The 20,549-nt window shown below is 40.7% G+C and overlaps 1 protein-coding gene across 3 annotated transcripts; it reads right to left on the minus strand.

Annotated features, from left to right (window-relative positions):
• Nucleotides 1-1,175: 1,175 nt before the first annotated feature.
• Nucleotides 1,176-19,786, minus strand: acss2 (acyl-CoA synthetase short chain family member 2). 3 transcript variants are annotated; one of them, XM_081609421.1, is made up of 19 exons: nt 19,046-19,786; nt 16,720-16,915; nt 15,934-16,025; nt 13,582-13,685; nt 13,430-13,502; nt 12,513-12,588; nt 10,866-10,971; nt 10,598-10,636; nt 7,519-7,656; nt 6,199-6,369; nt 5,283-5,416; nt 5,061-5,193; nt 4,928-4,984; nt 4,503-4,583; nt 4,314-4,422; nt 4,165-4,233; nt 3,182-3,358; nt 2,574-2,648; nt 1,176-2,311 (listed from the first exon to the last, which is right to left on the minus strand). In XM_081609421.1, exons 1-19 carry the CDS (start codon nt 19,170-19,172, stop codon nt 2,184-2,186), a joined length of 2,085 nt encoding a protein of 694 aa, XP_081465547.1. In that variant the 5' UTR covers nt 19,173-19,786; the 3' UTR covers nt 1,176-2,183. The 3 variants fall into 3 exon arrangements, with proteins under 3 accessions (XP_081465547.1, XP_081465546.1, XP_081465548.1); XM_081609420.1 differs by having other exon boundaries at nt 10,598-10,639; nt 19,046-19,785; XM_081609422.1 differs by lacking the exon at nt 10,598-10,636.
• Nucleotides 19,787-20,549: the final 763 nt, after the last annotated feature.

Raw genomic sequence — 20,549 nt, forward strand, 5'->3', positions numbered from 1 at the left:
TTTATCTTGGCGTCGTTTTATGTACCATTCTCACAGTCAAACACCTGCTGTCATCGCCTGACACACATGCAGCGAGCATAAGATCAGAAACGGCTTGCCGTACACCTGATGGATGGAAAGTGGAAATCTTGGAGCGACGACAGAATCAGGAAACATCCAGGAAACATCCAGAAAACATCCAGGAAACATCCAGGGAGGCACAGAAAACCTCTAAGTGGCTTTAAAATGTTTGGTTTTCACAAAAAGGAAGAAGTTATTGAATAATTGCTTAATGGAAATATGGCAGTTTTGAAAAAACTTATTTTTCAATAAGATGTTTTTGGTTTATTTCTCAAAAAAAGCAGAGTCACATGATGAAGGTTTGTGCCCCTGCTGGAAAAAACTCCTGGATAAGACGTTTAATTTATTCCTGAGAAAAGCAAACGTTAAACTTTGGGTTTCTGGTCGATGCTGTAAAACGTTTGGACGCCAAAGTTCAGTTAAAATGTTTGAGTCACAAAAAAAGGTAAAAGTTTAAATTCTGCTGTAATAAAAATGAAAATAAATTGCTTGTGAATTAATAAAAGCTCCACATCTATTCAGTTTGTTCACGGCTGGACAGTCATCAAGGCACTTTTAGGTAAAACTCACAGAAACACGAGGTTTTATCATTTATCATTTCTAAGTTTCTGTAATTTAACTGAAATTGTATCATGACCCAAATCACGATTTACAAATCCAATAAATTAAATTCATGACTTAGCAAAGGAGGCAGTTTTACAGTAGTTTGTAAATGAATCCATGATTTTAAAACTGCATTTTGTGTTTATTCAGTGAGTACGGAAAGAATTCAGACCAATTTAAATGTTTCACTTTGTTTCATTGCAGCCGTTTTCTAAAACCAAAGAAGTTTAATTATTTCCCATGAATGCGAACTCAGCGTCCCATCTCCACAGAAAACAGCAGAAATGTCCCTTTATACAATACAACATGCTTTCCGTATCCACTTGTTGGATGATCTGAAATATCTAAAACAAACCCAGTCCATCGTTTATCTGAGGTTTGGCTTTGCGTGACTTTGGGCTGGACGTGAGTCAATAACTGCATCCGTTCTGGTTTCGCCTTAAAAGCAAACATCAAACATGGCTGCACGTGAAAACAAACATTAAAAATAAAAACCCACAACCGCATGCGTGTACAGTGTGTGTAGTTTAATTTCTCCAGCTGCTTTTAAACGGCTTTCAAACAGTAAAACCAACAGACGAAGTAAAACATGAGTGGATATTTTATGGAAATAAACATTTCAGCCGTCGACAATTCTGTCAAATCCGAGTTCAAACCAGGCAAATATTTACAACTGCAGCGACCGACTTCAGATTCAACTCGTCTGATTTCAGAGGTTACACTTTTTAAAGGTTTATCCTGTTTCACGATCAGTTTTTTGTTTTAAGCTCAACTTCTTCCCTACACTTCAAAAACACAATCAGTAATTCTGGTTAGTTTTTAGTGTAAATATGTTGGTACACTTAAAATAAGAGAAAAATAACTTACAAGGTAAGTTTAGAGGAGCTTGTTTTAAGTAAATAATTCCTGAATATTGGTGGGAAAAATGACAGTTTAACTGACAGATTATTTCACTCAAAACAAAACAATTTCTAACGTCATAAATTAAATAATCTGCCAGTTAAACTGGTTATTTTTTCAGCAGTATTAAGGAATTATTTGCTGAAATAAGCTGAAAAGTTGCTTGTAAGTTTTTCTTATTTAAAGAAAACTGCTTTTTGTGTTTTTGCAGTGTAGTTTCTGCCAGCCAACAGACGTAGAAACATGCTCACACACAGAAACACCCAACAAAATGTGATTAAATTCAGTTCAAATGAAAACAAACAGGGAGGAAAATGGTTACAGACACTTTTTGTTTGTAGAATAACAGATGAAGCTTGATAAAAACGTTAATCAGGGTATCTATGGCTTGGATTTGACTGGACCGTTAGAGAAACTCGACTGTTTTCTAGCAGAAACCAGGAATAAAGAAGAAGCCGCCCCGGTGGTTCTGAACGCCCTGAGCTGCTACCTTTGGGGTGTTGCTGCGTTACTGGCTGCTACGCCGCCGCAGCGTTCTGCCGCATCAGCAGGAGGAAATATTTCCCAGCAGCGCCGGCTCTTCTTCTGCGCTTCCTGTGGTGAGCCTCCAGGGGGCGTCGTCACACCGCGGGGGGGCATCGGTTCCTGAAAAGCTCGTCAACGACGGACGAGTCGGCGAGCGTGGAAATGTCGCCCATGTCCTTCTCGTCGCAGGCGATTTTACGAAGCACCCGCCGCATGATCTTCCCTGCAAACACAACAAGATTACACTGCAAAAACACAAAATCTAACCAAGTAAATAACGGTTTGATATTGATGAAAAAGTTCCGGCGGCAGATTATTTCACTCGTAACGTGAGGAGAATTTATTGACCTCAGTAAATTTACCTGACAGCAACTTAAAACAAGCTGCTAAAAGCTGCTTGTAAGTTAATTTGGTTTCATTTCATCAACAATGAAAAATAAACAGAAATATTTTAACTTCTGTGTTTCTGTGCGGGAAGCGTTTACCGGATCGGGTTTTGGGAAGTCCGGGCGCGTTCTGGATGTAATCTGGAGTGGCAATGGCGCCGATCTTCTCCCTCACTGCAGATACAACAGAAACAGATCAGACTGGTTCCGACCGGTTCTGACCCGGTCCTGTCCGGTTCTGCCCAGTTCTGACCCGGTCCTGTCTGGTTCTGACCCGGTCATGTCTGGTTCTGACCGGTTCTGACCCGGTACTGCCTGGTTCTGACCCGGTCCTGACCCGATCCTGTCTGGTTCTGCCCAGTTCTGACCCTTTTCTGGTCCGGTTCTGACCCTGTCCTGCCCAGTTCTGACCCTTTCCTGCCCGGTTCTGACCCAGTCCTGCCCAGTTCTGACCCTTTCCTGCCCGGTTCTGCCTGGTTCTGACCCTTTCCTGCCCGGTTCTGCCCAGTTTTGACTCAGTCCTGCCCAGTTCTGACCCTTTCCTGCCCGGTTCTGACCCAGTCCTGACCCTTTCCTGCCCGGTTCTGCCTGGTTCTGACCCGGTTCTGCCTGGTTCTGACCCTTTCCTGCCCGGTTCTGCCCAGTTCTGACCCAGTCCTGCCCAGTTCTGACCCTTTCCGGCCCGGTCCTGCCCGGTCTGGACCCACCTTGCTTCCTGAGCTCGGCCTCCAGCGCCTGGCTGAACGCCACGCCGTCGTTCAGCGTGACGAAGCAGTAGAGGCTCTCTCCCTTCACCGCATGGGGGCGGCTCACCACGGCGGCTTCGGCCACCGACTTGTGCTCCACCAAGGCTGACTCCACCTCCGCCGTGCTCAGCAGGTGACCTGGAGGAGAGCAGCAGGACAGACGCACCTTCACACCACGGATAAAACAGCTCCGGCTTCTTCTTTATCCTTTATTTTGGTGTGACCAGCAATTAATCGATAAGCTGCGATTAAGTTTTCTGTTGTATCAAGATGGCCGACCGCCTTTATAACATGAAGGTAAAATTTTGCATTATATGCTGAATTAAAAAAAAATACAAAACATCATATTTAAACTTTTATGTGCCCAAATAGCTAACGCTAGATAATCTAGCATTAGCATTACCGATGCTAAGTCTAGTTAGTATTAATATTAATCTTGGTCCTGATCGCGTTCTCAAATACTAAGCTATTTCTTTAAGAATTAAATATTTGCGTGACATAATATATTAAGTTAGCGGAAATGACATTAGCCTTCAGTAGCCAGTCCTAGTTATCCTAACATTACATAGGTAATGCTAATTATTGGTAACGCTAGTCATGCTGGTTGTCCTTGCATTAGCATTAACCACAGAAATAGCATTCACGCATTAGCTAGTTATTCAAATATAGATGCTAATGCTAGTTATGCTAACATTATCATTGCCCATGTTAATGATAGTTAACATTAGCATTATATATGATAATATCAGCTATCCTGCTAACATGATAACAATTATTGTTGCTAATGCTAGCTTTGCTACCATTAGTGATGCTAGCTAAGCTAGCATTAGCATCAGCAGCTAACTATCCACACCTAAACTCCACAGATTTCAAGGCTATCAGGGTCTTTCAAATCATTACGACCGCTCTGATGAGAGCGCGTTTGTTCGGCTAGCGACGCTTACCTGAGACATTCAGCATGTCGTCTATCCTCCCCGTTATCCAGTAGTATCCATCCTTGTCTCTACGGCAACCTTCAGGTAGAAACAGGTGATGAGAACAGACCAGGGCGACTCCTGATCAGCTGATGCCGATATAAATAACCGCGTCTCACCGTCCCCCGTGACGTAATATCCCGGGAACTTCTTGAAGTACGTGGCTTCGAATCTCTCGTGGTTCCCGTAAACGCTGCGCATCACGCCGGGCCACGGCTGCTTGAACACCTGCGGAGAAGCGAGGGCGCCATCAACGCAAGGCGACAGAGGAAAACATACGGCAAGACAACAACATATTTAATCCTGACCAGGTATCCTTCACTCGGCCCTTCCAGCTCTTCTCCAGACTCATTCAAGATGGCCGGCACCACGCCGAAGAACGGAAACGTCTGAGGACGGAAAGTCAGATAGTTAGACATTTTATCAAATATATGTAGTTCAGTTACTTTCTAAAATAAAGTAACTGAACTATATATATATATATATATATATAGGATTCTCTGAATGTATGACTGATCAGTTGTTATTTAATCCCTGCCAGAACCTTTGCTTATGTATTTTTTCCCTCCCTTAATAACAAACATTTAAAAACTCACTAGTTGTTTTTTGTTCTGAAACATGAGAAACACGAAAATCCAGTAAAACAGGAATACTTTTCACACCAGTGCAAACTGGGAACCCGGACTGGACCAGAATCCTGTGGCTGTTTTTCTGAACTGGGTCGTTTACTCACAGCGGATCCGGGTTTCGTGGGCGTCGCCGCCGGCAGAGGAGTCAGCACGTGTCCGCCCTGAAAGCCAAAAGCACAGAGAGGTTGAACCGGGTCGTCATGCCGACGCAGCCCGACGGGTCGGGTCGGTACTGACGGTTTCAGTCTGCCAGAAGGTGTCGACGATCGGGCATCGTTTCTCCCCCACCACGCCGTGGTACCACTGCCACGCCTCCGGGTTGATGGGCTCGCCCACCGTCCCCAGAACCTTCAGCGATTTGCGTTTGTGCCTTTAAAAAAAAAAAGCAAAGAAAGTCGATTCAGGACGAGTTCGTGTCTCCGAGTTGGATCGGAAACGGGTCGGAAACGGGTCGCTCACTTCTGCACCGGGTCGCTGCCGTACTTCATCAGCAGCCTGATGGCGGTCGGCGCCGTGTAGAACTTTGTCACCTGGTATTTGTCCACGATCTGCCACATGCGGCTGACGTCGGGGTACGTAGGCAAACCCTCGAACTGGAAGAGAGAGAGAGAGAGAGAGAGAGAGAAAGAGAGAGAGAGAGAGAGAGAGGCCACGTCACCATGGCAACGACATAACAGGAAGAGGAAAAACATTCCTGCAAAATTAAATGGAAACGAGAGAAAAGAAACTAACCGGACGTGTTATAAATGTTCATATGTTCAAAAAGAGTTGAGTAATAATATTATGAGGAATATATGATACCGAGAGTCACAACAATATGAGAAAAGCCAGAATATTGTCACAATAATACGAGAATAAACTCATAATATTCCAAAATAAAGCTGTAATATTAGCAGAATAAAGCAGTAATTGTATAAGAAAAAGGAGGAATGCTAATCGTCCTGTGAATTCTTACTGTGGTTTAAGTTTTACAAACTTTCTATTTTAAAGAAATGATCAAAACCTAAAGAGCTGTTCACATCGAAACTTTGCCCTCATTAAATCAACTTTATTCTACTATTAACTTTATTAGTAGTTAGAATAATAAATTTAAACCAATGGCTTAAACTGATCAAAACTAAATTACAATTGAAAATATGAAGTCAAATCAACAAGTTAACTTAATAATTAAACTCTTTGCTCTCAGAAGGTCGACTTCCTCGTCACAGTGAACGATAAGAAATAAATTAATATTATTATGACGTTGTTTTTTGTTCTGAAACACTAAAACATGATAAACACAAAATCCAGTCAAACAGGAGCGTGTGTGGAGACGTTGCTCCCGTCTTCACACACTAACGGGCGGAAAAAGTGAGATCAGTTAACGGTTCCTCACCAACACGCTGGTGGCGCCGTTGGCCAGCGGTCCGTACGTGATGTAGGAGTGGCCGGTGATCCAGCCGATGTCCGCCGTGCACCAGAAGACGTCGTCGGGCTGATGGTCGAACACCAGTTTGAAGGTGGTGGCGACGTAGAGCAGGTATCCGCTGACCGTGTGCAGGACGCCCTGCGGAGAGGAAACCGTCAGCTAACCGCAGCAGGAGGCTGCGTTACACTGCAAAAACTAAATACAACCAAGTATTTTGTCTAGTTTATGCTGCAAATATCTTAGTACTTTTTAAATAAGACAAAAGTAACTTTCAGGAAAATAAATGAGCTTATAATTCTAGAGTATTAAGAAAAACTAGCTCCACTGGCAGATTCTTTCATTTTTAATGTTATTATTTATTAATTTTTTTTTACATATTTGTTGAAATTGTCACCATATCATAAAGGTACCACATAAAACAGATAATCTGAATATTTTTTTTAGCTAATCTGCCTTCTCCCCTAACGAGGAACAACCAATCAGAGCCAGGAGGCGGGTCTTAGCGCTGTCAATCACCTATTTCCATCTCTCCTTGCTTTCTACTAAGCTACAGCTAGCAAAGCCTGCTGTGAATGCTAATGCTAGTTAGCATAGCCACCAATGACGGTGGATAAACAGTTTTTCTGTAACAGTTGTTTTCCTGCTCATACATGTGGATGATTGACAGCGCTAAGACCCGCCTCCTGGCTCTGATTGGTTGCTTTAAGGTGACTTTCTTCAGCAGTTCAGGGAGGAGATGAAGCAAATTGATCCTTTCACTGATTATCTGCTTCAAATATGTAAAAAAAACATATTTATGTAACTTTTAAAAAAAATAAAAGTTACATACTGCAGCTTTAAGTGAAGCAGTCTGGAACTAGCACTTAAAAAAATCAATATTCAAGAACTTACTTTAAAAAAAGTTTATCTTTCTGAAAAGTTGCTTTTGTCTCATTTCTTGTGCAAATAACATATTTGCACATATATATGTTGTTCAAATATATGTTGTGCAAATATATTTGCACAAAAAATAAGACAAAAATCCTTGGTAAGGTTTTGTGTTTTTGCAGTGTAGGGATGCCCGACATATCGGCAGAATCATCAGTAAATCTGAGCTGTTGGACACATGTAGATTTAATTAAAGAGTCCCAAGACCTCAGACATGAAAAACCCCAACTAATGTTTTGTCTACTCAGTTATTATAAACGTCAAATGAGACGAAGAAATCAATTTTGTGTTCTATTGTATTGATTTTGATTGTAAAAAAACTAAAATAAACAAAAGGAGGGACCGTTCTGTGTGCTTTACTTTGGGTTTGCCGGTGGAGCCGCTGGTGTAGAGGATGAAGAGCGGGTCTTCAGACTCGCACCACTCGGGTTCGCACTCGTCTGCAGCTCCACCCATCAGAGAGTGCCAACACAAGTCAACGTCTGGGTTCCAGGGCACCTGCAGCAGAAAACGAGACGCAGAAATGAGGAAAAACAACCCTGGACGGGAAGAAAACCAGTGAAACTTACAAATCAGCGACTAATATTTGCATCCAATGAGTGGGAATCAGTGACTGAAATTACAAATACCTCATTAGTCTGTGTTAGTGAACATCAGAGCTCAGCCACGGAAACAAAATTTAAGGAAATTAATCAAAAATGAGGAAAAATGACGTGAAAACAAGTGTGACACACCAATGATTTAGGCTGCATTTCTCATTACTTTAAGTAGGCCAGTTCTGCATCTGCAGAGTCCATGGCTTCATCATAAACTCTGGTGAGTTTGCAGCAAAGCCACAAATCAATCAGGAGAACAGAAACGCTGCTCCTTAAAGGAGTAAATCTCCAGAAACGTCCGTCTCAAGAGGACGACCTCTGCAGCGACCTTCAGGCCATTACTGGGATTTCTTCAATCTGCTAATGGCCCCAGCTGGGCAACATGTTTTATTGGAATTACTTTAAAAGGTCAAACGCCAAAGAAAGATTAAATTATTGGCTCTATGGACTCATTTCATTCCCCTTAATGGGCCAAACTTAATAACTGGGATTAGAAAAGATTTTCTCTCCAGCTGCTTTTCAGACGAAGAAAGAAAAACTCCAGAAAAAACTAACTACATGCTCTTACCGTGATTTCTATTCACTATTTTCCTTTTGGGACGTTTTGGTTCTGTGTGCTGGGAACCAAACGTGTTAACATTTTATTAAAATGAAATTAATCTGGTCTTGATTTTAAGCAAACAAAAACTATAGTAAAATTATACATAAAAAAAACATTAATTCTTTCGAAAATTGCGTATCTTTTTTTTTTTTTAGGTCTGGACAATAAATGAATAATAAATTTCCCAATAGACATGTGATCAATAAAACGGATAATATGTCTGATTAGCTCCTCAACCTCCCAGCTAGCGAAGCAAAGTGAGTGGAATCTCCTAACTCACTCTCTGGTTGCCTAGCAACGACCTGCTGGGTAAGGAGCAGTTTCAAGTTCCACCAAACTTCGGTTGCCTAGCAACGACCTGCTAGGTAAGGAGCAGTTTCAAGTTCCCCCAAACTTCGGTTGCCTAGCAACGACCAGCTGGGTAAGGAGCAGTTTCAAGTTCCCCCAAACTTCGGTTGCCTAGCAACGACCAACTGGGAATGGAGCAGTTTCAAGTTCCCCAAAACTTCGGTTGCCTAGCAACGACCTGCTGGGTAAGGAGCAGTTTCAAGTTCCCCCAAACTTCGGTTGCCTAGCAACGACCTGCTGGGTAAGGAGCAGTTTCAAGTTCCCCCAAACTTCGGTTGCCTAGCAACGACCAGCTGGGTAAGGAGCAGTTTCAAGTTCCCCCAAACTTCGGTTGCCTAGCAACGACCAGCTGGGTAAGGAGCAGTTTCAAGTTCCCCCAAACTTCGGTTGCCTAGCAACAACCCGCTGGGTAAGGAGCAGTTTCAAGTTCCCCCAAACTTCGGTTGCCTAGCAACGACCCGCTGGGTAAGGAGCAGTTTCAAGTTCCCCCAAACTTCGGTTGCCTAGCAACGACCCCTTGAGTAACTTCCGGAAGGGCAGTTTAAGATTTCGCCTCAACTGTGGATAACACAGGAAAAGCCGATCCACCAGTTTGGTTGTATTTCAGATATATATATAAAAATAATAATAATAATAATAATAATAATAATAAACGCTTATACTGTGATACATTTTCTGCTTTATTGTCCAGTTTTAACTCTATTGTATTTTGTATTTTTCACCCGTGGACGTCGCCGTTTTTTTCACGGATACTATGGTGGACTAGAGCCTACAAAGCAAAACGCAAGATGTCAAGGCTAACGATACGCAAGGTGCTTCAAACACGTTATACACGAGAGCTGCAATTTAAATTAAATCATTTAACCTTCCTTTGGTATCAAAGTATTGTTTTAATAGAATTAAACTGAACTGAAAAACAAACGCGATCTTCTGTTTATTATGTTAGCTGGCGCTAACATCACTAGCAGGAGCTAACACGAAATCTAAACAAGTTGGAAGATGATAAATTAATCTTTAAAGTGACAATGAAGAATCTTTCAATTTTTGTAACACTATTTTGACATAGGAAAATATTTTGATCCCAATGCTAACCGTAAACAGCTTGAGTTCACAGCTAGCTTGTTTTTTAGCATACGCTCTTCTTCTAGGTTAGCATTTCCAAGCAGCAGCAGAGCAAACATCAGATTTTTCATCCGACTTTTTCCTCTTCCTCCGTTTGGCCGTCCTCATCTTCATCTCCTCTCGCTCTGGATCAAACTGAAAGGTTCAAACGTTGCGCAGGAATTACTGTTCTGGCTGGGCAGAGCTAGCGCTGGTAGCACCTAGCATATCATCTACCCACGATGCATTGAAGCGTAAGCAACAAGGCTATGTATTTTATTTAAATTTATAAAAACTAGCATGCAGTATTTTTACTACAGTGTTTTTACATCTGAAATAAAAGTTTCTCAAATAAAATCGTTACAAATAATCATGGAAGGTACCGGTACTTTTGGCAGTTCGGGTCGGTAGCCATTAGATTAATATCTCGATAAAGAATGCCATGCTCAAATCTGAATCCAGTTTGTCCCTCCACTCAACTTTCCATTGGCCTGATTGGATGCAGCCCCAATGATAAGGCCTGTTGCTAATGACTACAGGCCAAAACATGACGTTTCTGAGTTTTACTTTTAAACTGAATTGTGGAAAAAACTTAAACGATGTTCTGATTCATTGACATGAACTGATAAAAGTTTCGAAACGTTTCAATCTGATCTCAAGCTAAAGAGAAAAAATCCCTGGAAAACAAAGTGATGCAAAAACAGTGAAGCGTTTGATTGAAACCCCAGAGACGTTGTTGCAAAACAAACCCCAAGAGATGGCATGGAGGCTTTAGTTGTGGAGATGGAAATACCTTTGGAACGGGACGCGTTTTCTTTACTTTCCTTTTCTCCTGCTGGATGGGAGTGAGGGAGGGGAAGGCAAAACAGGAGGAACGAGAGGTTAATGGGGAAGGAAACCCACCAACAAAAATAATCAAAACCAGGGACACCAAATCAAATCATGACAGATGAAGACTGAGAAGCTTTTAGGACGAATGCAGAAGGAAAAAAAGACCATAAAGTTTGCATTTTCTGCTGCAGCCCGGCTTGTTTTGGATAAACGATCCGTCGTTTCCTCACCTCCAGATCTGGACACGCTCGCTTGGTGGGAGGAGACTGACGCCCCGCCGCCTCCGGCTCCTTCGATAGGTGCTTCAGCATTATGCACTTCTTCAGTGGAAATCCTCTGCAAAACCCAGAAACAAAACGTTCACTTCGCCCTCTGAGCGCTGCGCCTTGCAACAGCATCAAAGATCTGCAAAATTAGACTTTTTTCACGGTATAAACTCAAAATATAAAGATATTTATTAGGATTTTATGTGGTAGAACAACACAAAGAATATGATGTTGTATTGGAGTCACATTAGGGAGATATAAAAAAGGTGTAAATTTCCACAAAAAAAACTAGAATTAATAATAAAAAAAAGCTCAAAATGTTGAAAAATTGCACAAAAAAACTCAGAAATGTTCAGATTAATTTCAGGAATTTCTTAGAAAAAAAAAACAAGGAATTTTTAGCTTAATCTTAGAAATTTTTAGATTAACTGTGGAAAATTTCTTGAAAAACAACGAAAATTCTGAGCTCCACAAGTTGGTAATTTGACAGAAGAAAAAAAATCTTTAAGATTCATTTCAGAAATTAAGAAAAAATGTTTTCAACTTTTATTAAATCTTTAACTTTTTTTTCTAGAAAATGTCTGAGTTTAATCTCGACCAGATGGCGTGTTTGGAGGATGATGATGATGATGAATGTTTTTAATGATTTATCTTGTGAACAAAGTTACTCTGTGTGATTTAAATTTTGTTTCTTAATGGAAATTGTGTTTTTAAAGTTAAGTTTTGAAAACATTTGTAACGGAAACGCAGCTTCCGACTCGTTCGTAAAGCCATAACTATAATTTCTGATTTAACGCAGAATTACGACGCAGAAAACCATCAGATTTACCTGTAGAAGAGACACACCTGTTTGGGTTGGTTTTTTCTGGGATCCGACCCGTTTTGTGGTTAATTTGTGCAATAAGAGACACTAAAGTATTTTCAAAGGGTTTCTGCTGCTGACCAGAATAACTTAATACGTCACTTTTACCGTCATTCTGAGCTTTAAATGTTCTGTCAGTTGGTTTATTGTTTTATAAAATCTTTTGATATAAAATACTTTCACTTTTTGCACTCTTTGCATTCTGCCTTTAATTATCACCCTGGGGATAAACAATATGCTTTAAAGTTTAATTTCTAGTATGTATTTTCAGGAGAACTTTGTTTTAAGTCCAACTTGCAGTAAAAATAAAAATATGTTCAGCCCAGAAATCCTCAGGCTGCAGTTTGAGCTTCACCTGGTTCAATTCTGCAGAATAAATCTAATAATAAACGACTTTTACATCAAATTATTAATCTGTTCATGTAACAGATACTTATATGAAGTCAAACAAAAACATTTTATTTACGGTTTTCATCTTTTGCTACAAATAATCCATCGTTCTCTAAAGAAATGCATTACAGGGAATAAAATGTTTGTTTCCTTATTTTAAAATAATTACATGTTTATTCAGCTTTTTGCGTTTCTAATATCGTATTAAATGAAAAATTAGCAGATGAATCAATTAATTGTCAGAATAATCAATAGAAATAAAAAAAAATTTTAATAGTTCAGCAGAGCCGCAGCTTAATGCATCTCAGCTGTGTGTGTGTGTGTGTGTCTGGGTGTGAATAACGAGATTTACGGCTTACTTGTCTCTACATTTCTGCAGAGCTTCATCAGCTAAGAGCTTCAGGTTGATCAGCTTATCTCCCCTGTAGAAACCGTCTTGACATGGAAACACACAGAGCCAGAAGGTTTACGCTCCGTTCGGACCAGAAACGTCCAACTCCAGCCGAGACTTTTCACAGAACCACAAACATTTCACACACAACGGAGAGTACGAGGCCTGAAAATTACACTCCAGAGCAGCACTACGTTAACATATCTTTACCCAAGTACGAGTAAAAAATAACAGTCTGTTCCAGCAAATTATCAATAATTTAACGTTTAAAAATTATATCAGCTGGACCAAAATATAAAGTGGAAATTTCACATAATTACAAAACAAAATCAGGCAAAAAAATAACTAAAGGATCCAGAAATTTTATTCAAGTAAAAAGACAGTAAAGAATCTCCTAACAGTAATTTTTTTCCCCAAAGAGTTACTCAAATAACCAGTAAATGTATTTAGTCACTACCAAACTCTGACTGCTAGTCAGGCTGCTATTCTGCACCGACTGCAGTTTTACGGCCGATTCCTGATCTTTAAAACGCCTGAACGGATTCAGATTTTAGCCCACACCAATTATTTCTGGCTGAAAAGTCGGTAGGTTAGCAAAAGGGAACGTTGCTGGTTTATTCTCCCATACAAACCATGAAAAAGTAGCTGATTGCATATTTCTGTGTCCTAATGTCAGTAATTTCTTTATTTGTTTTATAAAACTTATTGGGAGAAAAAAAACAACATTTTTCATGAATGAAAACATAAGAATAAATGAGCTTCATCCGGCTGGATTAAGTTTTTCAGCCCAGGTTAATCCAGCAGATTAGGCTTTGATCACAGACTCAGAATCAGCACTTCAGCAGCGACTCGGCTCCCTGTTAGCCGGTTCTGGTTCAAACTGACCTGCAGTGACGAGCAGCGAGCACTGAGAGTCGATGATCCTCTCGCACAAAGACTCGGCGGAGAAACCTGCAAACTGGGAGCAGCGGTGGGTTTACGTACGCGTTCTACGATCAAACTAAGCCGAACTTCGCAGGGCCGTTTGGTAAACTCACGACGATGGAGTGGACGGCTCCGATGCGGGCGCACGCCAACATGGCGACCACCAGCTCCACCACCATGGGCATGTAGATGGAGACGCGGTCGCCCTTCTTCACTCCTGCACACAAGGTTGAAACGATTAATCGTGATTAATCGATCCTCTAGTGATCGATGATCGAGTTTACAGACTCAAAAAAAAAAAGCCAACACTTGCATGGCAGTAATTAAGCCAAAACTGTCCACAAAAATATATAATTTTTTTATTAACGGTAAAAAAAAAAAAGACCTTCTTTGTCTGTAAATCTGTTCTACCCAGAATCCTCTAGTGCAGTGGTGTCAAACTCATTTTTATTTTGGGCCGAATCAAAAATCTGAATGTTCTTAAAGGGCCGGTTGCACCAGAATCTATTGATAAAACCAATAAAACTGTTAAAATATCAATAAATAGCTGTTCCTCTGGGATTTGTGATTATTTTAGTGTTTATTTTTGCAATCAAAATGACAGATTTTGTGGTGAATATTAAGAAATATTTGTAATCGTTATTCTTTTACAATATTTACACTAATGTATGATGTCAAATGTGACTCTATCACTCGTCGTATCAGTTACGGATTCAACGTTTTTGACCAATTTTGAGAAAATTAGCAGTAAAATAAGGAAAAAAATGTGGAAATTTGTTGATTTTATGTGATTTTTGCAGATTTGTGAAAAACTGGAAGGACTTATTGATGTAATTTGGAGTCCAGAGGGCCACATAAAAAGCTGTGGCGGGCCAGATTTGGCCCCCGGGCCTTGAGTTTGACACCTGTGCTCTAGTGCCATGTTGGATGGAAGAGAACCGATGGGCCTGAACAGAGCAGACCGCCCAGCCTGGGCAGCAGGATGCTGGTGATTCGAAGCAGAAAGTCAGAGGAGACTTTCCTCTGAACAGCAACACTTTATTTCCTACAGCAGCTAAAAAAAAACTGTTGCTGTGTTGAAACCAGGTGCTTTCATAATCTGTGAGGAAGCAAACGTTTCAGTAAATTTCACCATCATGCTCTCTGCAGATGGTGTAGCAACAACCGCTAAGGAGCCAGAGAACTATAGAAGTAGATTCCTGCCAAAATCCGCTGGTACAGAATATGACAAGTTCACAAATTAAATGAATTTAACACCAATTTACTGGAAAGAAACTGACTATGTTAAATAATGGAGGTCAGGAGACACAACATTTACACACAGAGAAGCTGTAAAATGATGCCTTTGTGTAATTCAGTGATTGTAACGGTAAAGCAGTTGGTTCCTCAGGGCTGTTTGTCAGAAATGTAAGTTTACTGATCTTTGAGAGAGCAAACCTGTATTGCTATGCCATTACGTTGGGAGCTGGAAAGGTGGAGGCCAAGCAGGCCAAAGATAACTAAAAGCAGGAAGTGAACTACAGTGCGGGGCATTCTGGGTAAATACAAATGCGTTAGCAGGAGAAATGGCTTGTGTTTTTGTTTTTGTAACCAAAGACTCAAGAGAAATCCTCCGACCATTAAAATCTGACGCCACTCCATTTTTGTTCACATTTGGTAAAGGAGGAAGTTGTGCTCAGTGTCTTCTTCAGAGGTCTTTGTGTCATTTCCTTCTGTATCTCTTGGCGCAGCGCCCCCACAGGCCAGGAGGGAAACAGGCTCCATCTGTATCATATCTGTGTAATTTCCTTCTGTGTCTGTATCATTTCCTGTGGGTGCAGCGCCCCCACAGGCCAGGAGGGAAACAGGCTCCATCTGTATCATATCTGTATCATTTCCTTCTGTATCTGTATCATTTCCTGTGGGTGCAGCGCCCCCACAGGCCAGGAGGGAAACAGGCTCCATCTGTATCATATCTGTGTCATTTCCTTCTGTATCTGTATCATTTCCTGTGGGTGCAGCGCCCCCACAGGCCAGGAGGGAAACAGGCTCCATCTGTATCATATCTGTGTCATTTCCTTCTGTATCTGTATCATTTCCTGTGGGTGCAGCGCCCCCACAGGCCAGGAAAGAAACAGGCTCCATCTGTATCATATCTGTGTCATTTCCTTCTGTATCTGTATCATTTCCTGTGGGTGCAGCGCCCCCACAGGCCAGGAGGGAAACAGGCTCCATCTGTATCATATCTGTATCATTTCCTTCTGTATCTGTATCATTTCCTGTGGGTGCAGCGCCCCCACAGGCCAGGAGGGAAACAGGCTCCAGAGGGTTTTGTTTGTTTGACACAAAAAAATTTAACAAATGTTGCAATTTTGGTCCCCAGTCGAAACGAGTCTGCTGGACTATGAGGCGTGAAAAGACCCTGAAGGCTCAGTGGCAGATCAGATGTCTAAATGTTGGTGGATTAGCGGGCAGACGGGACTTACCCTGGGATTTCAGGACATTAGCGAACCGGCAGACCTTCTGCAGCAGCTCTCTGTAGGTGACGGTCAAGTCGTCTCCGGGTTCATTGCCTTCCCTGGAGAAAGAGACAGTCAGGAAAAACAAACATCTGACTGGTTTAATTTATCGTTTCGTACAGAATTAAAAACCAATAATGTGTCATAATAATCATAATGACTATGAATATTAGCCTGATTAAGTTTTTTTCCCTCGAAACGGCTGACAAAGAAATCTGATGTCTGTTGGTTTTCTTTACAAGCATCCTAATAACAAATATAATGAGTGCAAAAAAAATATATGATCCTCATCTGCAAATCTAAAAACCGTCTAATAACAAAAGCATCATTATTTGAAGAAGCAAGAAATGTAATAATTGGGGACCATTTCGCCTTTAACCGTCACACCTCAGCAAAAAGTGAACCATCAGTTGATTTTCAGTTTTTTCAGCTCTATTTGGGTTCCATACAACAGATTGACGTTAAACGGGAGGAACATCACAAACAGGAAGAATTACACGGGAAAAGTAACAACAGTCCATGTTCAACAGCATGAGACTCGAGTCAGGTGCGACAATCAGGGAGCCAATGATGTGTTCAGGTAACTACCCCTAAAAACCCAGCTGGAGTCCGAGCAGCAGTACTTTCTACTGAAGCGAAAGTGAAAAGTAGACATCCAAAGAAGCGTCTGACAAAAAGGCGACAGAGAAACTGAAAGATAACATCACATAATCCGTTGTCCGTCCGTATCGCTCAGCGCTGCGCTCCACTGACCAGAAGAAGGCGATCTTATCGCCGAGCTTCCTCTCGTGGACGTTGCGGTCCAGCAGGTTGTAGCAGATGTTGGTGGTGGCTCCTTCCATGCACTTAACAAAGATTTCTCCTTTGGTCACGTCGAAGTTGTAGTCCAGGAAGCGACCGGTGTGTTTGGTCTTCCAGAAGAAATCTTTAGCAATGGCAGCCCAGAACTCTGCGGCACAGAATCAGGGCAGAAAGGCACCGCCGGGTTTTTCAAGAAATTCACATTTAAAACACAGAAAAACGTATCGTAGTTATTAACATCATTCCGGTTCAGTTCAGAACAAGGCTAACGGACATCCTGCTCTTCAAACGCAACATCCAGGAACTTTGGCAAAAATATAAATATCTGTGTTTTTCAAAAAATACAAAGCCTGACTGTTGGATGTGTCATTAATTTCCCAGGAAATGAAACTACCTGGATGAAGTCATAATGAAATGATAGAAAGCAGCCTCAATGTTTATGTAATTTACTGTTTTCCTCTTCCTACCTAAAACTGGATCTGGAGCTTTTTTCATTTGTTTCTATTGTTCTGTTTATTTATTGTGGATATTTAAAATGTCCTCCAGTTCCAGAGTTAAATGTTCATTAGAATTTAAAGTTTATAGATCTTTGAGAATGTTTTCTGACTTTTACAGTTGAGTTAATTCAGTAGTTTGAACAGCAATGGGCAGAGACCAATGACTCCTTGAAGCTGTAAGTTTGTGATAAGCAATAAATCAAAAGATCAGTTAAATTAGATCAACAACGATCATTGAGATATTCTTTTTTATGCCATCGTTGAAAAGTCGCCATTTTGAAAAATGTTGCAAACATTTGGCACCCAGAGAAAACTGGTTAGTTTGAACTACCTGACGCTTTTGCTTGTTTTCTCTGTCGAATTGAAAACAGGCCATTTTTAAATGCTATTACCTGGACTTTATAACCCATTTTAATTTTTGCTTTGTTTGTTTTATCTATTTATACATTTTATTAGTAAAATGTTACTAATAAAGGTTTTTCCAGTCTTTGAACTCTGCCATTATTGTTATTGCCGTATATTAGTTGAAAATCGTCTCAGATTGACAATATTATCGGTTATCACAATAATTTCTGGGACAATTTATCGTCTCTTTGTGACAGAACCATAAAAGTCTGTCCCAATGACAAATAAATCAATACAATGATCAATTCAAACAAGCTCAATAATCTCAATTTGCATGATTGATTGTTTTTCTCTTTTCTCTCTTCATCACAAACTGGATGATAAAAATCTTCAGTTTGGTGTTTTGGTCTTAATTAGTCATTTTTTTAAGGACAATCTTGCTTACGAAGACTTTATAGTTAATTTTATTTGTTGTTTGGTTTATTTATTTTGGATTTTTTTAATGTCCTCCAGGTCCAGTGTTAAAATGTTCACTAGAATTTAAAGTTTATTGATCTTTGATAATGTTTTTTTCCATTATTATGCAACTATTATTATTGTATTACTTCAAAATGGACTCAAAACAATATTATCATTTATTACAATGGGACAATGTTTTGTCCTGACAGGTCTAATTATCACTATTAACATAAAAAAGGAGGTGCTGGTTCCTCTCCAGCTGGCATACCGGCGAGAGGCGGGGTCACCTGGACAGGTCGCCAGTCTGTCGCAGGGCAACACAGAGACACACAACCATGCACACACACACTCACACCTAGGGACAATTTAGAGAGGCCAATTAACCTGACAGTCATGTTTTTGGACTGTGGGAGGAAACCGGAGTACCTGGAGAAAACCCACCATGCACAGGGAGAACATGGAGACTCCATGCAGAAAGACCGGGAATCAAACCCAGAACCTTCTTGCTGCAAGGCAACAGCTCTACCAACTGCGCCACTGTGCAGCCCTTATAACTATTATAAATATGATATTATAACAATATTGTGGTATTATTTCTATGTTTACCTCTGTGAGAATATGTGTGCTTAGTACATTCTGCTGTAAAGCTCCATATATAAATTCATAACTCCGTGTTTGTGCTGGGAAAAGGAGCTAAATTTACTGAATAATCAGCGTTTCTGGGTTTCATTCTCTGACTCGGTGTAAACTGAAATGTTTGCACTGAAATGTTTCAGTGTGAAATCTGGGAAATTCCTGGAGAAACTCCGACCTTTCACTGATCCTGTGTGGCATCGGAGCAATGCGGATGCATTACAGGGTGTGAAGATGCAATCCTGCAGGTTGCGACACCCGCGTCATCTTTTACATCCTCTCTCAAGATTTATCACTTTTAGCATTAAATATTCATATATGATGTAGCTTAAATTAATGCTCACCATCTGGATTCTCAATGGAGCGGGTGTAGAGCTCCTTGTATTTCGCAAAGCTGGGGATGTGGGACTCCTTCCTTAGGTCCTCGGAGCAGTGGAAGACGTTCTCCTGCGGGGCTTTATCGGGAATCATGTTGGCTCCAATTTATTCCCCACGAACACGAGTCAAAGTGTGGACAGGTCGGCCTGATATTTCCACGGAAAATCCAGTTTCCAGCACCCTGTTCTGGTGAACTTTCATAGAAACAAACTTAACTCATCGAAGTGTCAAATCTCGCGCGAAGTGCAAAAAAATTGGAACGAGCTCAATGCAGGTTTCATTCAGACTTCCTTGTTTCGCAGGGTGACTTATGACGCGTTTTATTCAAAAGCTGTAGCCGTTGACCCCCCCAAACACACGCCGTTTGGTTTATAAAACAAAACCCAAGTCAGTTGTAGCTTCTGCGCAGCTTCAGCGTGTTGTCGTTCCTGGGTGAACACGGACGTTAAAAGGTTTGACACCAGCTAAGCTAGCCAGCTAAGCTAAGGAGAAAAAGGCAGGTTCAGTTCATCCGTTAAAAATCCCGCTCAGTGTCACATTAAACGAGCCAAGTTATGTTTAATCATTACATTAAAACATGCTGTCATTCTGCATAGCTCTATGTAACGAAAATAAAGTGTTTTTAGTCGTAGCGCTAACTCTTTGTGCGTCTCTTCTTCACTGTTAGTTGCAAGCGTGTTCTGCTGCTGGACTGTTTGGCTCCTAGTCAGAGCCAATCAGAGCTCAGGAGGGCGTTCACGTGCTCATTCTGAAAGCTCGGAATTTACAGTGTTTTCCCACATACAAAACTTAAGTTGGTTTCTGACTCGAGAAATTAGCTAAAAATCAATTCCATCTATTTTTTTTCTTATATCGAGCATCTTTAATATGCTGATAGTTTAAAAAACTATAATACTTTGTGATTTGGGAAACCAAGTCAAATCACAAAGTATTGCTTTCGTTAACTGATCTGTAACTAAGTTTTAAATATTTTACTGCTAGTGTGGGATAATCTAGCCTAGGTTTGAATAGTCTAAGTAATGTAGCTTTTAAATTTAAGCAAGGTAAAGCTGCTTCAGTGTGTGAAAAATGAGGTGGATTTGCCCTTTAACAGTTTCCCGAATCGGAACCGACAATCGGAAGCCAACTTCAGCTTCGGTTGCCCTCTAAAATCATTCAATTCAAAACAAGTTAAAATTATACTAAATAATACACATTTCAGATGTTTTGTTTTAGACAACATAATGTATATTTTGTCCAAATATTCGTCAATTTTCTGTTAATATTCTTATCTGCATCATGCCAGTGACACGCAAGGACAAACGCTGCGTTCAGGTCAACTCGGAGATCGAAACTTAGATCATGCTAAGGCGTCACACCCACTTTCAAGTTGCAAAACCGGTGCGATAAAAATGATAAAAAATAAAATAAAAATGTTTTTAAAATGTATTCAGATCAGTAGTTATAACCTCTATTCTTTTTTCCATTATA

Source organism: Poecilia reticulata, chromosome 7, assembly GCF_904066995.2.
Source record: "Poecilia reticulata chromosome 7, P_reticulata-male-v2, whole genome shotgun sequence".
NCBI classification, from domain to species: Eukaryota; Metazoa; Chordata; class Actinopteri; order Cyprinodontiformes; family Poeciliidae; genus Poecilia; species Poecilia reticulata.